The sequence below is a fragment of the Melospiza melodia genome, chromosome 3 (assembly GCF_035770615.1).
Source record: "Melospiza melodia melodia isolate bMelMel2 chromosome 3, bMelMel2.pri, whole genome shotgun sequence".
Taxonomy (NCBI): Eukaryota; Metazoa; Chordata; class Aves; order Passeriformes; family Passerellidae; genus Melospiza; species Melospiza melodia.
The window spans coordinates 39,714,145-39,735,608 of NC_086196.1; the positions used below are offsets into that span (position 1 = coordinate 39,714,145).

The 21,464-nt window shown below is 38.3% G+C and overlaps 1 protein-coding gene across 6 annotated transcripts in view; it reads right to left on the bottom strand.

The window, feature by feature from the left end:
- VTA1 (vesicle trafficking 1) overlaps positions 1–19,879 on the bottom strand; it is a 38,605-nt gene extending 18,726 nt beyond the window's left edge. For 2 of the 6 annotated variants that reach the window (XM_063151417.1, XM_063151416.1), the window contains exons 1-4: positions 19,751–19,879; positions 5,491–5,585; positions 2,382–2,509; positions 1,656–1,731 (exon numbers count right to left, since the gene is read on the bottom strand). In XM_063151417.1, coding sequence (XP_063007487.1) covers positions 1,656–1,731; positions 2,382–2,509; positions 5,491–5,585; positions 19,751–19,859 — 408 coding nt within the window. In that variant the 5' untranslated portion in view covers positions 19,860–19,879. Of the gene's footprint in view, positions 1–1,655; positions 1,732–2,381; positions 2,510–5,490; positions 5,586–8,627; positions 8,767–9,058; positions 9,109–19,750 lie in introns of those variants that run through there. The other 4 variants (XM_063151419.1, XM_063151420.1, XM_063151414.1 and 1 more) reach the window with 4 other exon arrangements.
- Between the last annotated feature and the right edge of the window lie 1,585 nt (positions 19,880–21,464).

Below are 21,464 nucleotides of genomic sequence, written 5' to 3' on the forward strand. Positions count from 1 at the left end.
TTATCGTTCCAGAACTGAGAAGTGAAATGCTGTTGGTTTGGTCTGTTTTTAACACGCACTGCTGTCCCTTTCAGAAAGCTGCCCTAGTGAATGAACGCTACTCCTGAGGTAAATGAAAAGAACGCTGCTATTGCAGAGCTTCCTACTGCTCTGATCTAAGCTGTGTCTTGTAAAACCAAATCTTCCAGAAAATCCTTCTGCCTAGTTGTAACATGGAGATACAGAACAACCACTCTTCATCTGTGACAGAATCCATTCATATTATCCCATAATCAATCACTTTCCATTTAAAAACATACATATTATGCTCAACACCCATTTTCTGATTCTAGGTGTTGAATATCTGCTTTCTGTGCCTTATGCTATTGCTTTAAAAGCCTTTTAATAGTTGATAGTCCACATATGAAGGCAATTTCAACTATCCATTGAAAAGACAGGCCGGCGGTCTGAATACAGATGTCATGCTCTATAAGCAGGTGTCAGGCTGAATTTAACTCAGGCTAAAAAAAAACTTCTGCAAAAGTCTAAGACAGTCAAGTCATACTTCTCCCATCATCCCTTTACACGAGAATGGATAAATAAACTGTTGAAATGTAATGATACTATACAGAGGAGCAAATATTTTCTATATTTCTTGTACACTCTCTTTTACCATCGGTATTCACCAATTAAACAAAATGAGAGAATTCTGCTTCTTTCCAGTTACAAAGCATTTCTGTCCTTTCAGCATCAACAACAAAAAACCCCAAGACACAACAGAAAATATACCACTGCTAGCATTCTACACTGACATTTGTAACAATTTCTTCCATCTTCAAAGCAGGATTGCGTCAGGTACTCTGAGGAGTCAACTGATCAGTGCACTGTCCTGTGCACTGGACTCCTACATACTAGGATGGTTTTTTTTCAGTCCAATTCAATGTGCAAATATGCATTCACTCTCTGGCTCTAGGAAATGTTATTACTGGATCTAGTAAAGGATGTCAGGGCACAGGGCAGACAGTTTTAAGAGAACACATCCAAAAGCAAACTTATGTGTGCCTCTCAATAAGATGAGTATTTTGATAGAGTCTCAGGCTATGGAAGACGGAGAATCTCGCAAGAACTCTTCACCAAGCATTTCTCTGGGGTAAGACCTATCTTTAGTATCTACACTTACATCCTATAGTATTCCAGAAGTGCATCCCTATCAAGACCATGCCTTACCTTCTTTCCAATATTTACAAATGAAAGTAGCCACAACAACTGCATTTTAAACTGAGCAAGTACAACTATACTTTAGGCACACTTACCAGATTGGGGATTTACATACAGGATGCAAAGCCTGTGAATTTCAAACAGGACATGGAAAAAAGTGAAGGTGGACAAAGCTAGGAGCCTTGCATCATTTTTCCCCCATAAGCATTCCCACTTGCTCAATGTAAAAAGCAGACTTTGAGTTTCTAATTGATCCTTGTCATGAAGCATCTTCTAACAGATGTCTAGTATTTCTATGTAAATCTACAATTTATTTGAAATACTTTGCATGATTCTTTATGGCTTTCTAACAAGTATTTGGCTGCATTGTTCTTTGAAATTCATATTCACGACATATAAAAGCAATGTCTGTGCTTGGGAAAGCAATCAGATAATACACTCATACGCCTGACACTTACCTCTTCAGAGAGCTCCCCAAATACTGTTAGAACATCTATCAGGAGACTTGCAGTATAAAAGGACTTTATCATGTTTCTGCAAAAAAGAAAGCATTTTGCTAACTTGGCAATGTCACTCTCTCAGAATCACATTTTACACGTTGTAATCTTAGACCATACTGGCTTATTTCAAGCCAAACATTGTATTTTTTTCTCTTTTAATCTGATGTTACAGAAGCTGCTTCACAGCATTTAAATCTACCAATACTGATTAGTCTCCTAACTACTATGCAGAAAATATTCAGCATTTTTTAAAACTGGTTACGTGTTCTGAACTTAGTTTCTTGCTTGGAATTTGTAGGACACCAGAAATCCTGTATTAGCTTAGAAAAATACATGAACATGCCGTAGTAATTGCTGTAAACCAAAACACATAATGGATCATCACAACTATTCTACTATCACTGGTCAATAGAAACTATAACATGCTTGATAAAATAAAGCACAATATTAGCCTGTGGTTTTAGAAGGCATGCCAGTGGGTAAGCAACTCTTTAAGGAGCATAAGGAGGAGGATACCAGTTAATGTGTGATACTAGAGACCTATAAATAGTAACAAAGTGAGTTTTCCAGAAGAGAAAAGAATGTACTAAATCTCAATTCTTGCTTCCACTAAAATTAAAGAGTCTGGATATTCACATTCCCTGACCAGTATCTTCAGATAAGAAAAAAAAGATTTTCACCTACTTATGAAATTGCCCAGCTCTGTCTTCATTGTCTGCATACAAAAACATTTTCAAGGCATAATTCTCCACATGAGCAGAGCCAACAATTTCCTGAGTAATTGCTTCATTATCACCAAATTGCTTTTTCATCTGAAAAAGGTTGGAAAAATACATTAATTACTTTATTAGACTGTAGCAATTCTGCAAACACAAAAAGAACCAGCTGATTTACGCAAGGTCAAGTATAATTTAAAAAGAAACAACTTACACTTTGTTTTACAAATCTGCAGCTTCTAACATAACAAATGCTAAAAGCAGCATGTGAAAGAGAACGCACACTCTTGGGGAGAGAGAAATATTATGAATAAGTAGCTCTGAATCTTCAGTCACAAAATGCTTAGAAAAACCATCAACACCCCAACATCTTCTCCACCAAGGTTAAAAATAAACACAGCTACAATGCTGTGAAGGAACAGCAACAGATATTTTTCCCCTCAGCATCTTAAAAACCCAGCACTGAAGCTTGTGTCAAGATTCAACACAGTTCAACTGGTAAAGTAATGCATGCTTTACAAAGGTGCTGTAGATCAGAGTCGTCACGTATCTCTCCTCTTGTGAGGTTATTTCACTGCAGTTCATTACATCTTTCAAAGTGTCTGAGCCCTACCCTGACCTGCCTGGTGATCTATGGATTTACTGGAATTTTCAGTGTAAGCACCGTATTTCAATTGAAAGAACTCTTTTCAAAGATGTTAGAGTACCAGAATCCTCAGGTTTCCTAATAAAAATCAGTAAAGCAAACAACCCTCTAACAGTTACAACAGGTGGATTTACAGCTTCTGAATAGGCTTACTGTTTGCACATAAGGAAATCTCAGGTTATCCTTAGAGAACAAAAACAGGAACACTGCATGATACTAACCTGCAGCCTTTATTTTGCCAAAAGATTTAAAAACAATCTCTGAATGGAAGTTATTTTTCACTGTGCGTGCGAAGAAAATTTTAATCATGCAGGCAGTATTTCCATATTTTTTAGATTGCTGCCAACTTTCTAAGACATAGAATGTTGCCAGAAATGTTACTTCATTTCAGTAGTTAAATATAAGCTTTCCAAATAGAATTTTAAATTTAAATGCTTTAATCAAACTACTCTATGTACTTTTCAAACAGTATTTGTTTTACAAAGTGTAATTTTCATGTAAAAGTACCAAAATTCGTGTGTTTAAATGAAACATTCAAGACACTGAAGCTAATTCAGGAAAAACCTGTTTGTATACACATATATTTCCCTAACCTATCTGTATATCTCACCCTCAGAAAAGAACTGATTACTATACTTGATCTGATGTTCAATTACTTCAAACACACAACGGACACTTACATACACTTCTAAAAGTACTAAAGTTAACCAAGCTGTTTACTTCTGAAATTATGCTTCACACAATCTACGATTCAATATAGCAGTACTGGTGTTTTAAACATCGATACAAAATTTCAACCTAAAACTCAATGCATTTAGGCTTAATCTTAAAAAAAAATTAAACCGCACCCCTCTGCGCCCCCTGGTGGTTATGGGCAGACTCAAAACAGCAGTTCCTAAATTACAGCAGGAGCTTTCCCACAAACCCCAATTTCCTAGCCCCAAAACTACTCTATTAGACTTGACCAGGAGTGCTCTCTCCATCCTTCACCCACCCGGATACACAGAAGAATATTCAATACCTTTGCATAAGTTGTCACCCAGACAATCTTACCAGTAACCAAAAGCTGAAACTATAGATTTTTTGATGCTTTTTTACTCTTTTCAATTTTGAAACAGAAGGGGTAACTGAATGCAGCAGATAAACTGCTGCAGTACCACAAGTGACCCAGGAAATCCCAACATTTCTTAGGAAATGAACAGCAAAATCCTTTTGAGTGTTAATCTCACTTCTGCTATCTCTTTCTCCCTTTGAACACAAACCCCAGTCCTATTAAAGATGCCAAAATCTGATTAAATAACACACCAAGAAATCACTGTACACTGAATTTTCCATTGCAAAAGATCAGTGATAAAAAAGCAAAAAGTACAAGTTATGAAAAAAAAGACAAATGGCTCATGTTACAATTTTTTTCTGAAAAATCACAGAATGGTTTGGATTGGAAAGGACCTGAAGGGTCATCTAGTTCCAACTCCCCTGCTGTGAGCAGAGATGCCATTCAATAGAAGAGGTTCCTCAGGACTTATCCAACCTGGCCTTGAATACTTCTGTGGGCAAGCGATCTTTCATAAGTGAAGGCTGTTCCTTCAATCTAGTTCCACACAATCTCTTCAGGCACTGCTGGACTTTGGATGGAATCACCAGTACTGAACAAAAAAAGAACTGCTGCTTCATTTTTCAACACCACTTTTTGCTTCCAAATGAGCACTTAGAATCAGCAAACTTCTTCCTTTGAGAACACTGAAAACTACAGGGTATGAACATAAACAACTCCTGGAACTTAAACTGACCATCTGTACCACAACTTTACCTTTCCTAAACTCTCTTCTACTTACGGCTTTCAATTAGTATCAGGTCCACTTAGAAGAGCATGACATAGCTATCCCTTACCCACACAGAATAGACTTGTGTTTACAAGATTTTAAAAAATAAAATCTCCAATCTCTAACATAGGATACAATCAAAAGTATCGTTATCTTTTAAACAGTATTTTTAAAAACTCCCTGGATACAACAGTTCAGGTTAGAGATTTCAAAAGCATCCCAGGACTAGGCTATAAATTCCTACAGCAGTGAAAATAACTGTACAGACTTCAAGGAATCAAAGGTAAATGAATTTTAAAAAGTCTTCTAGAACACCTGCATTAACTTCCTAATGAATTAAGATTTGTCATGAGAACATGTATAAATAAATCATTTTAATTTATGCTGTCTACACAAAATCTTATGGCAAAATTCCAATTACATTAGTGCATGCATACGCACATAGAGCTTTATCTCCTTCCAATCCTTCTGCAATTTATTACACACAACTGAAGTTCATGCAGTATGCTTGCATGCAGAATAGCTGCAGAGACAGTATTTCCAGAAATTTGAATAAAAATTAATTAATATTATGATAATTTTTGAGGAAAGCAATAAATTCTACTTACAGCTTCCAACTGATCCATAAGTTTGGATAAAAATTTACGGCATTCTGGCGTTTTACTGTCAATCTTCATCCCTGTCTGCATTGCATACAAACGACCTTGAAATGATACAAAAACACACAAAAAACACTGCAAGTCATTATCTGAAGCAGAACTCTTAAGCCAACAATGCAATGCCCCCCAACATACACGAAGGTCAAACTCATCATTTAACCATATACTGACTCCAGAAGGAGTGAGCAGTGACAGCAAAATGTAAGGTTAGGCCTTGCAGAGATACTAGGAGATAGTTTGGGGAGATTTACACTTTATTTTCCCCCAATGAATATTCCTACTCATTTTAAACTGATGTTTGTACCACTGTTATGCAATATCAAGTGCTTTTACAAACTACCACAACCTCACTTGCAACTCACCCAAACAGGAACTTTGAAGTGATTTGAGAGAGTGTACAGATATAAACGGATCTTCATGTAGCAGGAGCCAATTATCCTTAAAAGCCTTGAGCAAATGGTACTAAGCACCTACTAACTCCATGTATATGCATACATAGCATCAAACACTGATCTTTACACAAACCTGATCCTTACATCAGGCAAGACAGACTTTATCAATCTTCCCCTCCAAGTAGAGTTGTCAGGTTTTAGTAAGATCTTGAACATGAATGATTAATATCTTCTGATTAATAATTATCTTTTTACTACCAAAAACCTGTGAGTTTTAGATTTGCACATGGCAGAACTTTATAGGCTTCATAAAACTGTAAGCTAACACAAGTAAGCATTATTTGCTATGATTAACACACACGGAGAAGGGAAAATAGCCAGAAACATTCAGTAATCAAATGCAGAACATTTCCCACAAAAAAAAAAATTCCTCTCTCACTTCTGACTCTCAAGGGAGTCCTACAAAACACTTACAAATGCAGAGTTTAAGAATCAAAAGCTGTAACTCCACCAAATATTGTCATGAGGTAGTTATTATGGAATACCCCATGTCCCTCTTGCAAGCAATCCTAACTTGCCTCACAGCTTTAGCATCTTGCTCCTCCCAAGCACCTCTTCATACACTACAGAGAATCTTTTCCCTTCAAATTACCTCAGTAAACATGAATATAACACAATTGCTATCACATTGCACTTATCCTGATGTTTGCCGCAGAAGAAAACATTTTATACTCACAAGCTTGTCTGCCTTTTCCACCTATTAGCAATTTGTCTGATAAAATTCAATCTCTTTTTACAAAACTTAGATTCTTCTGGTGAGTGCCATAATTTAACTAAGTTTTCTTGGATTTTTAAAGTAGTATTTCCTATTTTATATACAACTGAGTGTTCAAACCAGACTAAGCATACATTCCTAATTTGGGACTGCAAAGCTTACTTATTTTTCAATGATGAAGCTGCTGGGTTGCCTATCCATTTAAAGACACTATCCCTGAATAATAAAATACTTGTGCTCTCCAGTGCCTCTCTGTTTTTACTATTACAATGTATAGAACGATCTAGCATCTTCGTATTCAAGTTTTCAGTAAAGAACAACCAAGTGAAAGTCTTGAACAAAACTAAAGAAATTACTAAAAACTTAAGAACAACTACAATACTTAAATATAACAAATGGAAGAATTTCTATGTGGGTTTCATCAAGCGGCAACATTACTATTAAGCTAATTACTGATAAGGGTGCTCTTAAATCCACCTTATTTATCTTCAGGATGCTGACATGTTAATGTTAAACATTACAAAACTAGCACATGTAAGGCTGAAATTAGATTTCAAAGACAGTCAAACACAGAGAGAGACAGAATTGCATCTAAGGCACTAAAATTAATATTAAAAGCAGTCATCAATTAAAATACCACCATCACATGACAAGGAGCTAATCTGCAGTCTTCAATTAAATTGATTTTTAAGTACATACTTGATTGTAAGCTCCCCTGAACCCATTTCATGGTATAATTTAACAATATAAAACTCAAGAATTAACATAAGGTTGCTAAACCTATGAAGCATCTAGATCAGTTATTTCTTTTTGATGAATGCCAAGATCAGATATTTTCAGAGGCAAATAAATTAATTTTAGACTGATATGCATTAGAGTGACAAATTCAAAATATATTTGTTCATTACAGGATATAGATTTACCCTACTTGCTGAAGTATGCATCTTCAGATCTCGTCCATAATTCATTTATATAACATAAATAGAACATAAAAAGAACTTTGTTTCCATATAAATGGATCTTAAAAACATCTTTAGCCTTGATCAGTTTAAAAATTAAAAGATCATCTACACTGTAACTGTTACTCTTGTGTTACCGGTATGTAGGTTTTTCCACTCTCATTCCAAATACACCCATTTAAATTGCAAAAGCCAGATAATTTTTCCTTCACTATATTCACTAATATCCCAAGGGTTGTATTTACTTGACTGAGACATCTGTATGCTCTGTATAAAGTCCTGAAAAAACAGCCTTCTCCCCTCTTAGGATTTCAACAGCTGAGAAAGACTTTAAGACTCCTTCAGGCACTCCAATGAACAAATGCAGAACAACTCTTGAACACACAAAAATAACATGCCAGAGAACAATAGTTACAGAAACAAGAAAAACGTTTTTCTTGTCCATACATAAATTTACACTGTGGGTGACACCAAGTAATCTTGCCTACTAACACCTTCCTCCTAACAAGATTCTAGGACCAAGGTACCCAAGGCTCCAGGTTGTTAAAAATCAAAGTACTATTATCCAAAGCACAGACTGTCAAGAAAGAGTGAAGGTGCTCTTGCAGAAGCATCTCTAAGATGACAGGAACAGAGACATCCTAGAGACAGACTATTGATGTCACATGAGCTAAGATTAAATGTGTTCACCTGTCACAGCAATTACACTTCTGTGCCACACAACTGACCACAGTAGAAAGTTACCACATGCAGCCATCAAGTCCCAATTTGTACCACTGCCTATAGAAATTAAGATTTCCTGAAAGATCTCATGAACTAGCAAAAGGTCAAAGCACACTTAAGTTACCCTAACACGAGAGTTTACTGTGATCTTTCTGAAGTCTGGAATTTTTGCATACTCACTTCTTCACATAGATTTATACGTTTGAAAGAAGGACTAACCTGTCCACAGACAGGCCTCTGATGAGGCCATCGTTGAGATAAAGGCAAAAGCTATTCCTTTTTTGTCAAGCAAGTGGTGATCAAGAAAGAGCAGGATGTCTGTGAAAACAACTATTGGCAGAGCATCACTACCTAGTAACATGCAGAGCCAAGAGGTAGTCTTGGCTTGATGCTATTGATAAAACACTGATAAAACCTGATTGCAATGAAAGATGACACAACCTTCACATCAGGAAATGCAAAACAGACACAACCAGTCAAAATCTCCACAAACATCAGTTTCAGTTGATGAACTGAAGAAACAGAAGAAAAGTACACTCTACCAGTTTGAATCTCATCAGTGACACACAGAATGTTGATAAGTGTGTTTAGGTACACTTACTGCTTTACTCAGTGCTGCTCTAGTCAAAAGTAAAACTTTGGGATTGAAAACCTCTACCATAACTTACCGAACAAACAGAAGGTGAAATAGTTGAAAAACTGAACGAACTAGAGATTTCTAGGAAAAAAAAAACAAAATAGGAAGAGGAAGAAATAAATTTGTATTTATCTTGAAAGACAATACTGAAATAAATATAATAACCTTTCAATGTTTTAAAATTTTAGTTTTGAAATTATCGGTATGAAAAGCAATATGGGAGTGAATCTGAAAGCAGTAAGCAATCCTTTGCCTTACTGCTGACAACAGGAAAAAGCATCTACTAGTTATACTTTTTCCATTTTTGAGTATTACTATATCATATTCATAAGGAAAAGAAATTAATTTATTTCCAAATGCAAGTTTTTCCACATCTGTGTCTTCTGTTGTCCTCTCTGCTCCAATTTTGAAATGTCCCATGTATTTTACAAGAAGGCTACCTGTAAGACTGTGCTGGTTTTGACACTACTACCTTTGCCAGTTAAGGTGTTCTCTTGCGTATCTTTTGTGTGTGCTTGATCACACAAGTATTACTTATTGTAAAAACACATGTTTTTACAACTGAAAAATATGTTTTCACCTAGTGAAGTAAATCTATTAATGTCCTTCTCCTGCCTAACTTGCAGCAAACAGACAAATGCATCTCAATACTAAATTTTCAGCAGCAAGAGCAAAACATACCTTTCCTTTGTTAATATAATCAGACAAATTTTAAACTAGCAATTAATGGTCAAAGAACTCTCCTCCACATTTACACTGACAAGTAATCTCAGTAGCAAGTAACTCATGAGTGAGAGGTCAAAAGTTTACCACCTCCAGGATCTCCACTAAGAAAGTCAACAGTGACATGAGTTCAGTTGCCCCTTTCCCCACATCCAAAAGAAAACAAATTATTTACATTCCATTAAATATAGCTGTTCTGATTTCTGTAATATTGCAAAAGCAATGGACAGTATTATTACTATGTTTGCTAAGTCACAAAACTTTTGCTTCAGTGGAAGTGGTTCAATTTCTAATAGGTGGAAAGTAATCTCCAGAACAGTACAGATGCCACAAAAGAAATCCTCACAGTGCTATGTATTACAAATGCATTGTTTTACCTTATAGAATACGACACTTGAAAGGCCATTTTACATCAAAATCATTTTGGTTTTCTCTTCAGAACTTCTCTAAAAATTGAACAAAATGTTTAAAGTTCATGTCCCTAATGACCAGTGACACACTCTTAAAACTAAAGAACTTGACTTAGAGGAGGCATTTGTTTAGGAACTTCTAATAAAAGAAAATCCTCTGTGAACAGCAAAGCTTCTAAAAATGTTGATGTAAATGAAAACTAAAACCATACAATGTAGCTGCAAAAATTTTAAAGTTTCAAAGCCTAAACGTATGTGAAGAATGTAGACAATCTTGGAATTAAGTGACCTGTATGTTTTATCTCTCTTCACTATTTATGATTAAGATCTGGAATATCTGGGATCAAACAGATGAATTAACTTATTCCTCCTTTTTGTTTTATGCACTCAGTTTTATAATAGATACAACTGTTTTCTGCCCCTCTCTATTCAAACTAAGTAGCAAAAAAGACTTTTATGTGGCCAACAAAGTAGTACTGTATGTGCAGAAATTAAAGTACTAAGGAGGTAAAGGAGGCTAGAGAGAACTAATGTTTAAATATTAAATAACATCAGAAGCAGAGCTAAAGTCACTTGTAATTTCACACACAAAGACACAACTGTTTTGCCAATTATTAACTAAGAGAGTTTGCTCAGAGTTTGCAGACAGGACATTTATCTTCAAATTCATAAAGACTTGGCAAGTAATCATTCTCACAAAAATGTTTTGCCAAGACAACTACAAAATATACATCTTGATTTGCTGCCCTTAATCTTTGTTCAGTAAATACTAAGTGTGGGTGTGCTGGCAGGAATTATACAGTGAGCTTTACAGAAACTTCTCTGCCTTTATTTATGTCACGTAATACCATGTTATTTTTCCTTTACTAATACACAGCACAATTTCAGAGCAAGTATTTTGTCTCTAGTACGTGCCAGACATTCATTCCTCATACACAGTAAGTTACTCCAGATTTATGTTTGGATAACAACTGAAACTCCCCTCACTCCCATTTTAAACTAAATTTGTGCCAAGTAAAAAATACTGGAGAACAAAAGTTCCAGCCAGCAAGCAAGCACAATAGGTTTATTCTCTATCTTCTGAATTCTGTCCTACAACCCATCTTTCTTTATCCTGGCCTAACAGGATCAAAAGATTATACTTCTTTTTTCCTGTGTGTATTTAATTTTCTAGCATAGAAAATAAATTATTAGCAACTGAAGTGATTTTGACATTCGATAGTAAGAAACGGACATAAAATAGTAACAAATAACATTGCAATAAATTTTAGTGATATTTTGATTCTGATTAAGGGATGAAAGCTTTACCAGGCCATAATTTATCACTCATTCATATTCTACATCCCTTTGTCAAACCACTGACAGAAAAACGTTTGTTAAATGCTTGGTACAGGATTCCAACAGCTGGAATACAAATGTGGGAAGCAAAGGGCACAAAGACATTAAATCGGATTCTACTCAAATCCAAAACTACTGGAAACATTTTCACATAAAAATGCTCTTGTTCTCCTAAATATTAGTGTGTCATATTTCAATCATGTAATTTCTGCATGCAGATAATAAATATATTTTTACATGGCTAAGTCCAAGCTGCCTGAATTCAAGGACCTTTACAAATAGATTTAACATACTGACAAACAAACTTGGAAGGTCTTACACTGTCTCTTCATTACATGATGCCAAAGGAAACTTGCAAAAGACAAGACATTAGACGAGCAGCATCAACTGAAAATCTAAAACATTCCAGAGAAACCAAATTACTTTCAAATACTTATTTTCAAGTAAAATTAACTTAGGGAAATCTGTAAAACAAATATATATAATGCAAAAGTGGAAGAAATGAAGATTAAAAAAAATATAATTAAGAAACTCAAAAGAAGATCGCATCATGACCCTCTTGCCTCCCAGATTCTTTCACAGTATTCTAAATCTTACTGAAGAAAATGAGTGGGTAACAGTATAGTATGTTACATGCCAGACAAATTTTATTAAGCCAAAATTATCTCAAATGCCTCTTAAAACTCCTGAAAGTAAGGACTCAAGTAAGTCCCCTTACAATTCATTTTAATAATAGAATATTATAGCCAAGCTAAATAGGCAAGACAAAATTTCCAAAGACAAACGTGACTGATAACTATTAAGGTTAGATGACAAAACAAATAACATAGAAATACCTACTAGGAATCTCAGGAAATAATTGTATTTCACATTACCACACTTCTGTCTGGTTTAAGGACTTATTTTGGTCTTGTAAAATTTGAGTAAGAGTTATATGTACAATTCATAAAGTTCTTAGCTTTCCTACAATATTTAAACTACGCATATTTTTAAAAGCTGGTCTCTACAGTTAAATAAAGAAAATAAAGCAATTCCAAATAAAACAGAAAAGCTACATTAAACATAGGATTTATAGCAATTGAGATCTCTAGAATGCAAAAAGAGTAGAAGGCAGCTACTCTGGATTAGTTGCGGTCAAGTCACGAGGATAAAACAGCTTTTAGTGATTAGAGCACAAATGTGAAACACCATTTTGTTTAGTTTAAACTGGAAGAAGCCTATGTCATGTGTTCAAACTACTCTGTGAGGTGAACCAAAGCACCCTAGATGACCAGGAGATAAGCTTCCAAAGCGCACTCCTGACCTTATTGGCTACCAGCACCCACAGCTGAATTAGGAGAAGCGTTGCCAGCAGGCTGAGACGAGTGATCTTTCCACTCTACTCAGCACTGGTGTAACATACCTGCAGCCCTGGGCTCCCAGTACCAGACATGGGAAGGGCCACAAGGCTGACGAAAGGCTAGGGATGTGTCACACCAGGAGAGGCAGAGCTCACACTGTTTAACTCTTGAAAAGCAAAGAGGGTCTTAGCACTGTGTCTAAATATCTGACAAGGGGAGGGGATCAGTGGGGAGTGAAGACAAAGCCAGACCCCTTCTCAGTGGTGTCCAGTAGACAGGATGAGAGGCAATGGGCTCAAAATGAAATACAAGAAAGCCCATTTAAACATAAGAAAAATCTTCTACTGTCTGGGTAATCACACACTGGAACAGGTTGCTCCCAACAGTAGAGTCACCATCCCTGGGGATGTTCAAAAACTGCCTGCAGAGAGTCCCGACCAACCTGCCCCAGTGATTATGCTCTGAGAAAGGCATTGCACAAGGTGATGTACAAAGGCCTTCAACCTCAACAGTCTTGTGATTCTGCAAATCAGAATGCTGATGTTGATGCACCCTTCCTTCAAAGGCAGCAGCATATCTCAGGCAGGAAAAGACAGTTGTTAATTCTGCTTCCAGAGAAGCAGAGTAAAAAAGATATATAGAAAAAAAATTGAATTATATGACGGAAAAATGCAGCTTAGTGTATTTACACTATACAAGTGAAGTTTAGGAGTTTAACACAAATACATGTAACTCAGAAAAGGTTTCAATCTCTGAAGCACACTTGTTCTATACGTTCTCATTCTCTGTTAGAACAGATTGTTTTAACATATTACCTACATAATCAAAGCAAAGCCCAAAATACTACACAACAGTTAATATCATCCTAATTTTTGCCACTACCCACAGTTTGCTTTAAGGATTGTGGAGTTTATACAATTATCTTTGTTATTCCCACCACTTTTTTAGTTTTTCTGTCTCCGCAGACAAAGCAGTTTTAAAAGCACAGTCTTCCCCAGTTATAAAGAAAAACAAACAAAAAAATCTTTGAAATAATCAGAGCAAACAAACAGACTGAAAACAGAAAAAAAAAAAATAGAAAGCAAGGAGAAAAGTTTAAATTGCGAAAAAGTTTTAGCTTCTACTCCTAGCAGAATCAAGACTCACAGTACACTATGAAACTGGTATTTACTTAAATATCTGACTTACACATGCTAGCTTACCCTGAGTAAAGAACAGATTAAATCTATTTTTCTGTATGCCAGCTCTAATAAAAGACTTTAAAACATTTGTTGTATTAGTAGCCCACAAAACAGATCTCTGCCACCAGCAATATGAGAATATGGAAAATGTACTTTTACAAATGGACTAAATCTGAATATTTAAACTGGAAAGCTCAGGGATTTGATCATATTAGATACAGAATTCTACAAGCACATTTTTTTATGCATTTGAATTCCACAATGTCCCAGTAGAAATGAGGTTACTAAGCATGTGCTGAATCTCTCCAAATACAGCAAATACCACTTACTTTTAATTTTATTAAGACTTCCTAATTACATGCATTTTCTAAATTAATCATTCAGAATGCACCAAGATACAATAAAAAGTTGAATAATTTAAAAGCTCAATTAAAATATTTGACCATTATTAGTAATCCCTATTAAGAAGGACTAATTGGATAGGTAAAGGATAAGAATTGGTACAAAAATAATGGTATTTCAGTTGCAAAATTGCACACTAACTATATTTTCCCAAATTCTTAGTCTGGTCATGAACTTCACAGTCCTTTTTTTGTAATAGTAATACTAAAAATCTCTTATAATTTGTATGCAGAGAGAAGCTTGTTTCACAGGTGTCTGACTACACTTGAAAGTGACAAGTCAGTCACATTTCACAGATGGACATTTCTGTTAAAAGCTGAATGACTTCTGGTTCAAGAGGTTGGCAACTAGTTGTGGAATAAAAGTTGTCTCTTGCTTTTCTCTCTTGCTTGATCTCACAAAATCACAATTATTAATACAAGAGTCTGGAAGCATTTCTCTGATGCTTTTCCATCTCAAGAATTAAAAACTGAAGATTTTTTTCATGCCTCTTTTATATAGATCATATCTACTGACCTTACATTATTTTTTCTGATGTTTAGTAGATTGTAAAGCAAAAATCACCATACTTTGCTTTTTGAAAGTTACTAGAGACATAATTTCTCACATGAATTCATTGATTATCCAAACACTGTTCATGAAACATCAGTCCTTTTCTGGCAACTCACTGGCATTCTCTCAAGACTTTAGAATTAGAACATTAATGTTCAGTAAATACAGACTACCACATATTTCTGCAAAGAGATTAACAATGCAACTGGAAGGCTGAAACAACAGCCATTAATGAAAATCTTGCTTTTAACTCCAAACTTTAAGTTTTTGGAAGATACAGTTACCTCTAAAACCTTGCAATTTGTAAAAAAACCTGACAAAACAACTCATCAGTCCAATTGCTTATGCCACAGTTGGAGACAAGATTTTTTCAGTTATTACAGGCCAGAGATTTTTTTTTTATCAGAGCCTGCCTCCTTGTGTCTGCAAAATAACATCTCAAAGTAGTCAAACAGTTAGACTCAAGTAAGTTTTTTTAACATAAAAAGTTATTTTATTGACTACCAATTACATATGTGCCCTTTGCTAGGCAACCAATGTAGCATACTTTTCAGGTATTCCACTATACCTGCTAAATAAACTGACCTTTACTGAACCTGAAATAGCTACATAGTTAATGACAATGATTAACAAATAACACAAAAATGAAAAAAGTATCATATGTGGAGGAAATCATTTTAAAATAAGGTGGTAGATTACCAGAGTGCTGGACACTTACGTTAACCATTAAGTGTCTAATCTCTTTAAAAGGAGAATTATTTTGTGAGATCATGTCCTACTAAAAATTTCTAAAAAATAAACCTGATTTCTTTATTTCTCTACAGCCTGTGTTCTAGGTAGAAGAAATGTTACAACCATGTGAATTTATGGTGCACACTGGATAGAAAAAATATTTTAATTACTTCAATCAATTACATCCATCTACTAATAATAGATAGGGCTAAAAGGTACACACAGCATATAAAGCTACGGATCATAATCTGCTTTGAATCTGAATACCTAAAAAAAGAAAATTAAGAATGAAGGTTTTGTAAGGATTACACAGGATTACCAGCAACAAACCAGTTTTTAAATTTTTGCAACGTGGAAGCACCACAACAAGAAGTGTTGTGTTAGAGTGTACAAGAACATCCATGTTCAACATTTTACTTTTCATGTGGAAAATTATGTGGCAGTTGAAAAAGACAAATAATCCCTGCTGTAGCTATTTATATTGTGTAAAACAGATTAATGTTAATTAAATTACAGTTTCTATAAATCAACATATGTCAGCAATACCAAAAAAGCAGGAGTCCTTCCTTTGCCCCAGCCAGTGTGTCTTGTTCTTTTTCTTTGTCTGTGTGGGAACACAGCTGTTTAGGCAGCAGTGAATTGGCCTGGCTGAAAAATAGCTTATTATTGTCTTTCATCATACAATTACACCAACATTTGCTTCTAAAGCAGTCCAGAGTTGGGAATGAGAAGCTAGAGAAAGACTACAGCAATTTCTTTAGGTGGCATTCTGATTTATGCTAGCTTACTGCTCAAAATGCATTACAACACAAGAGAAAAAAAAAGTCAAATAAATTATGTAATTGTCACATAAATTTCCAGCTTTAAGAGTGCACCTATAGCACCTGTGATGAGAGACAAAAACATTAACAAGAGCAGAAAGTAGTTTCTCGGAAACTTTTACTGCTAAGCTATAGAAAGCAGTATTTTATGTTGCAAACACATCTTGCTAGAGTCCACTTGCATCCGATCCTCAAATTAATTTGCATTATTATTGTTAATAACACATTACACAGCTCTTATTATTAGACATATAAAAATGCAATTTAACTAAAATTAATATAAATTAAAACCTAGTGTACATATGCCCATACTACAAACTACTGTGCCATGGCAAGATTAATAATATTGTGACTGAAGCTTTTTTCTGGGTATGACCCACTTATGGCAACATTCCAAAGCTACAGACACATCACAGTTCAGACTGATGGTTACACCCACTAGCTAACCAATGATCCCGCTCACAGAGTGGCTGTGTAAGCAGCTTTGTGATGGAACGCGGCTTTCAACAGCACAGGGCGCGCTCTGCTGGGCCTCACCAGCCCCTGCTCCTGGGACACACAGGGTGCCCTGCACAGGCCACAAAAGGGGACACACAGGGTGCCCTGCACAGCCCACAGCAGCTCCTGGGACACACAGGGTGCCAGGCACAGCCCACAGCAGCTCCTGGGACACACAGGGTGCCCTGCACAGCCCACAGCAGCTCCTGGGACACACAGGGTGCCCTGCACAGCCCACAGCAGTTCCTGGGACACACAGGGTGCCCTGCACAGCCCACAGCAGCTCCTGGGACACACAGGGTGCCAGGCACAGCCCACAGCAGCTCCTGGGACACACAGGGTGCCAGGCACAGGGCACAGCAGCTCCTGGGACACACAGGGTGCCCTGCACAGCCCACAGCAGTTCCTGGGACACACAGGGTGCCCTGCACAGCCCACAGCAGCTCCTGGGACACACAGAGTGCCAGGCACAGGGCACAGCAGCTCCTGCCACACACAGGGTGCCAGGCACAGGGCACAGCAGCTCCTGCCACACACAGGGTGCCAGGCATGTGCCTGCAGATGAGGCTGGTGGGGAGAGAACACCACATACATCTAGCACACACAGAGTTTTCCTCACTCTATTCCTTGCACACAATACATTACATAAAATGTATAGAGCTCCTCTGAAACCCATTTCAAAGGCTCCACAGAGATGCTCACTTTTTTCAGTGAAGCATCTAATGAGAAGCATTACCTTAACCCTACATAAATCCACATGCCTTTCAAAACATTATCTGAAAGGAATCCTGAAATCTTTCTGTATCCCCTGCACTACACTTCCAAAAATCTATCTTTTTAGCAAGGCTTTTACTATTCATAGCATGCTAGGAGTATAAACAATACATGTTTTTGACAGTAGCAATATTAATAATTAAAACTTTGGGATTCCATGTAATTATGCCAAACCCCTGATGTTAAAAATTAATGTTTCATAAATCTTACTTTTGCTTCAAAGCCAGAACTAAATGAAGAAAAAAAACCCAACTATGGGGCACGAGTACTGCCTTTTCTGCAATCCAGACAAACTCACCTACCATGGTAGGAAGTGTCATCAGTGGAACACTGGTGAAAACACATTCTTCTCCTTCGTGTATTTAAAAAAACAAAGGATCTGAGCAAGACCTAACTTGAAAAAGAGGTCTCAGTGCTTTTTACTTTACGTAATACTGCAATGAAACAGATACCTCTAGAATACAGTCTTTGCTATATTCAGTAATGAACCAGATGTGTTGAAGTACTCAGATGAAAAAAATAAAATTTTCAGACTATTTAGGACAGACAAGGCAAATGATTTACAGAAAATAGTAATTATCCAACACAGGCTTTTTTTTCCCTCTACACTAAGATGTAAGTTTCAGAATGCAAAACACAAAGAAGAGATTGTACACTAAAGTATTTCTGGTTTAAAATAGACTTGTATTTTATCACCTACACTAATGCACGTCTTTTTCTTGTACAGCCAGACAGTGTGCTACATCTAGCAGAAAAATCCAAAGAAATAAAGAAAAACAAACAAAAAATCCCCCAGAGCAACCTGACCTAGCTGCTGCCTCCTGCCACACAGTGTCACTTGTTCTCTGTTTTTCCAGCAAATAAAGAGTGAGTACTAGTGAGAACATCCAGTTTTCTAGTAGGTGGCTGCCTCACTTTCTGGGCTGCACTTTTCCATGTTAGCACACTATTCCTGTGTAACACATAAAAGGCAAAATGATTCTTCTGTCACTCAGACGAGTTATCTGAAACCTGAATTTCACTAACTCTTCTTCTAAATTAAGATCACCTTACAAAGAAAAACTATCAGTTCTACATCTATTTTTTATTTCATTTTTCTCGAAGACAAGCCAAGTAAATCCCTGGAATGACCTCCTATCTCAATAAAAATACCAACACTGTGATGACCCATCTTCCTTCCCTTTAAGGGTGGGCTGTCAACAACATAAACATTCGTTTCTGGTGATCTGCTAGTCTTAGGCCCTTTACCAGTGTGGCTTAACTGTAACAGGAATATAAGACTAACAGCACGCTTGTATTTCCTAATTCACTATACAAAGTCTTTTAGGAAGGCTCACAGTCCATGCTGACAACCATTAGCTTAGAAGCCATATCAACTTGAAAAATCTACATATTAATTTCCAAATTTTACAGTAAGGTTTTGCTGCGCTCATTTCAGTGAAAGAAGCAGAAAAAGAGCAAATCTCCCTTTGAGAACTCCGAGAAAGCAACAAAGCCTCACAGAAGAGAAAATGAAAACTTCTATCAGCACTAAAGATTCTCAAACTCAAAATACTTATTCAGAGTTACACAGGACCGAAGGGAGGTCTTTTCAGGAGAACAAAAACTCTGAAAACTTCTTGAATTGTATTTTTTGCCGTGCTTAATAGGACTGTGCCATCAGGACCGCTTTACACGGTGTCGCACAAGCCGGCGGCGGGGCTGCCGGGACGCGCTCCGGCCGCCGAGGGGCTGGAGCTCCGCAAGCACGGAGCGGGGGAGAGGCGGGCGCGGCTGCCGCGACCACCCCGCACCGCCCAGAGGTGGGGCTTCCCCCCGGCCCGCGTCTCCGCGCATCCCGCGGGCCGCCCGCCCGCCCGGGCAGGGGAGGAGCGCTCCGCCCGGTGCAGCGGCGGCCGGGCCGGGCCGGGCCGGGCCCGGCGGGACGGCGCCGCGGCCGCCTCCTCACTCACAGTAGTACGCCACCACGGGCTCGCGCTTGTCCAGCTCCTGCGCGGTCCGCAGATGGTGCTGGATGCTCTTGAGCTGCGGCGGCAGCGGGGGCAGCGCCGGGGCCGCCATGGCGCGGGGGGCGGCGGAGGCGGCGGCCGCGCTCGGCTCTCGCTCCCGGGGCTGGCGCGCGCCGCTTCCGCTTCCGGCTCGGGCGCCGTGGGCGGGCGGGCGGGCGGGCGGCGGCGCGCGGGGAGCGCCCCCTGCGGGCCAGGAGGGGGCGGGCGGGGCTGTCCGTCCGTCTGTCCGTCCATCCATTCATCCGTCCGTCCGTCCGTCCACCACTCCAGCACTCCACCACTCCACCACTCCACCCATTCATCCACCACTCCACCCATTCATTCGTCCGTCCTTCCGCCTGTGGGGCCCTACAGCGTAAAACGCCCCCTGCGTGGCTCCTTGGTGCTTGAAACGCGTCCCACAGCAGCCGTGAGGAAGGGCTGGGGACTTGGGGGCGGTCGGGGCTGCTCCCCGGCGCAGCCGGCCTGGCTCCGGCTGCCCAGGGCTGAGCAGTGACGCCCTCCCCGTCCCTTCTGCCTCCCTCCCTTTGGCAGGTCAGCCCAGAGAGCTGTGCACACCTGGCCTGTGCAGGTGCACCTGCAAGTAAAATCCCTTCTCAGACTGAAACTTCTCCTCCTTGGGCTGCCCCAAGGCTTGCTAAGGTCCGTGAGGCCCTTGGGGGCTGCGGTGTGCCTGTTCTTCTGGGCCTCTCCCCTTCATCCCCAAAAACTGTTGTCTGCAAAAATCGCATTAGTTACCCGGTATGCAACAAGTCAATAAATACACATTCGAGAGAGATATTGATTATTCATTTCAGAGTTGTACGAGCCTGGGTGTTTGGGGCTATTCCATAAATCAAGCGCCCCAACTATCAGCACTTTGCTATTTATACATTTTAGCAAACAAAGGCTGCTTTGTTTTTTAATAAGAGAACAATAGTTCTCTTATTTAGTTTTCTGTATTCTGTTAGTTCATGATTCTCTTGCTTCTTCTGCTAATTGATGACCATGTTTATTCTTTCTAGTCTGAGTCACTGGGTTTCTTGGGTCACTTGTCCATGAGCTGGTGGTGAGGATTTCCCCCTGCCAGAATTGCCTTTTACCCAGTTGGAGCTGATTGCAGCACAGTAGCTGAGTGGTCTTATTAGTTTTTCTTTATTTTGTGAGTTGGCTTGTAAATTCTGCATTCCTTGTGTCAACTACCAGTGGGCATCCTTCTTCCCGAGCTTTGTTAACCTCCCCCAGGGTCTGAGATGGATGAAGGATGTCAAGCTCTAAACCTGACAAACAATGTAAACCTGGTAAACAAGACATTTCTACTACCAAGTGATTTGTTTTTCTAACACTTGGACATCAGTTGAGCTTGCTTGTTAGCTGCTGTCTGTTTTCACAGATTAAATATCCCTTGCTGATTAAGCTTGAAAGTATTGGAAGATTAAACATCAAAGAAAATCCCTCCTTAAGAAAATTTAACATATTCTTCATTTTGTAATACTACCATGGCCTGGCTAATAGGACTGGGCTGCTTCTTGGTGGCTATCAGAAAGTCTGTCAGCTCTGGAGCATGCATCTCAGAGGATCGCCACTTCCCAGATAACTTTTTCTCAGAAGAACTGCCAGGGATTTCTAGTTTTGCAGAGAGGGGATAAGAACAGCATGAGAAATGTGAACTGTTGAA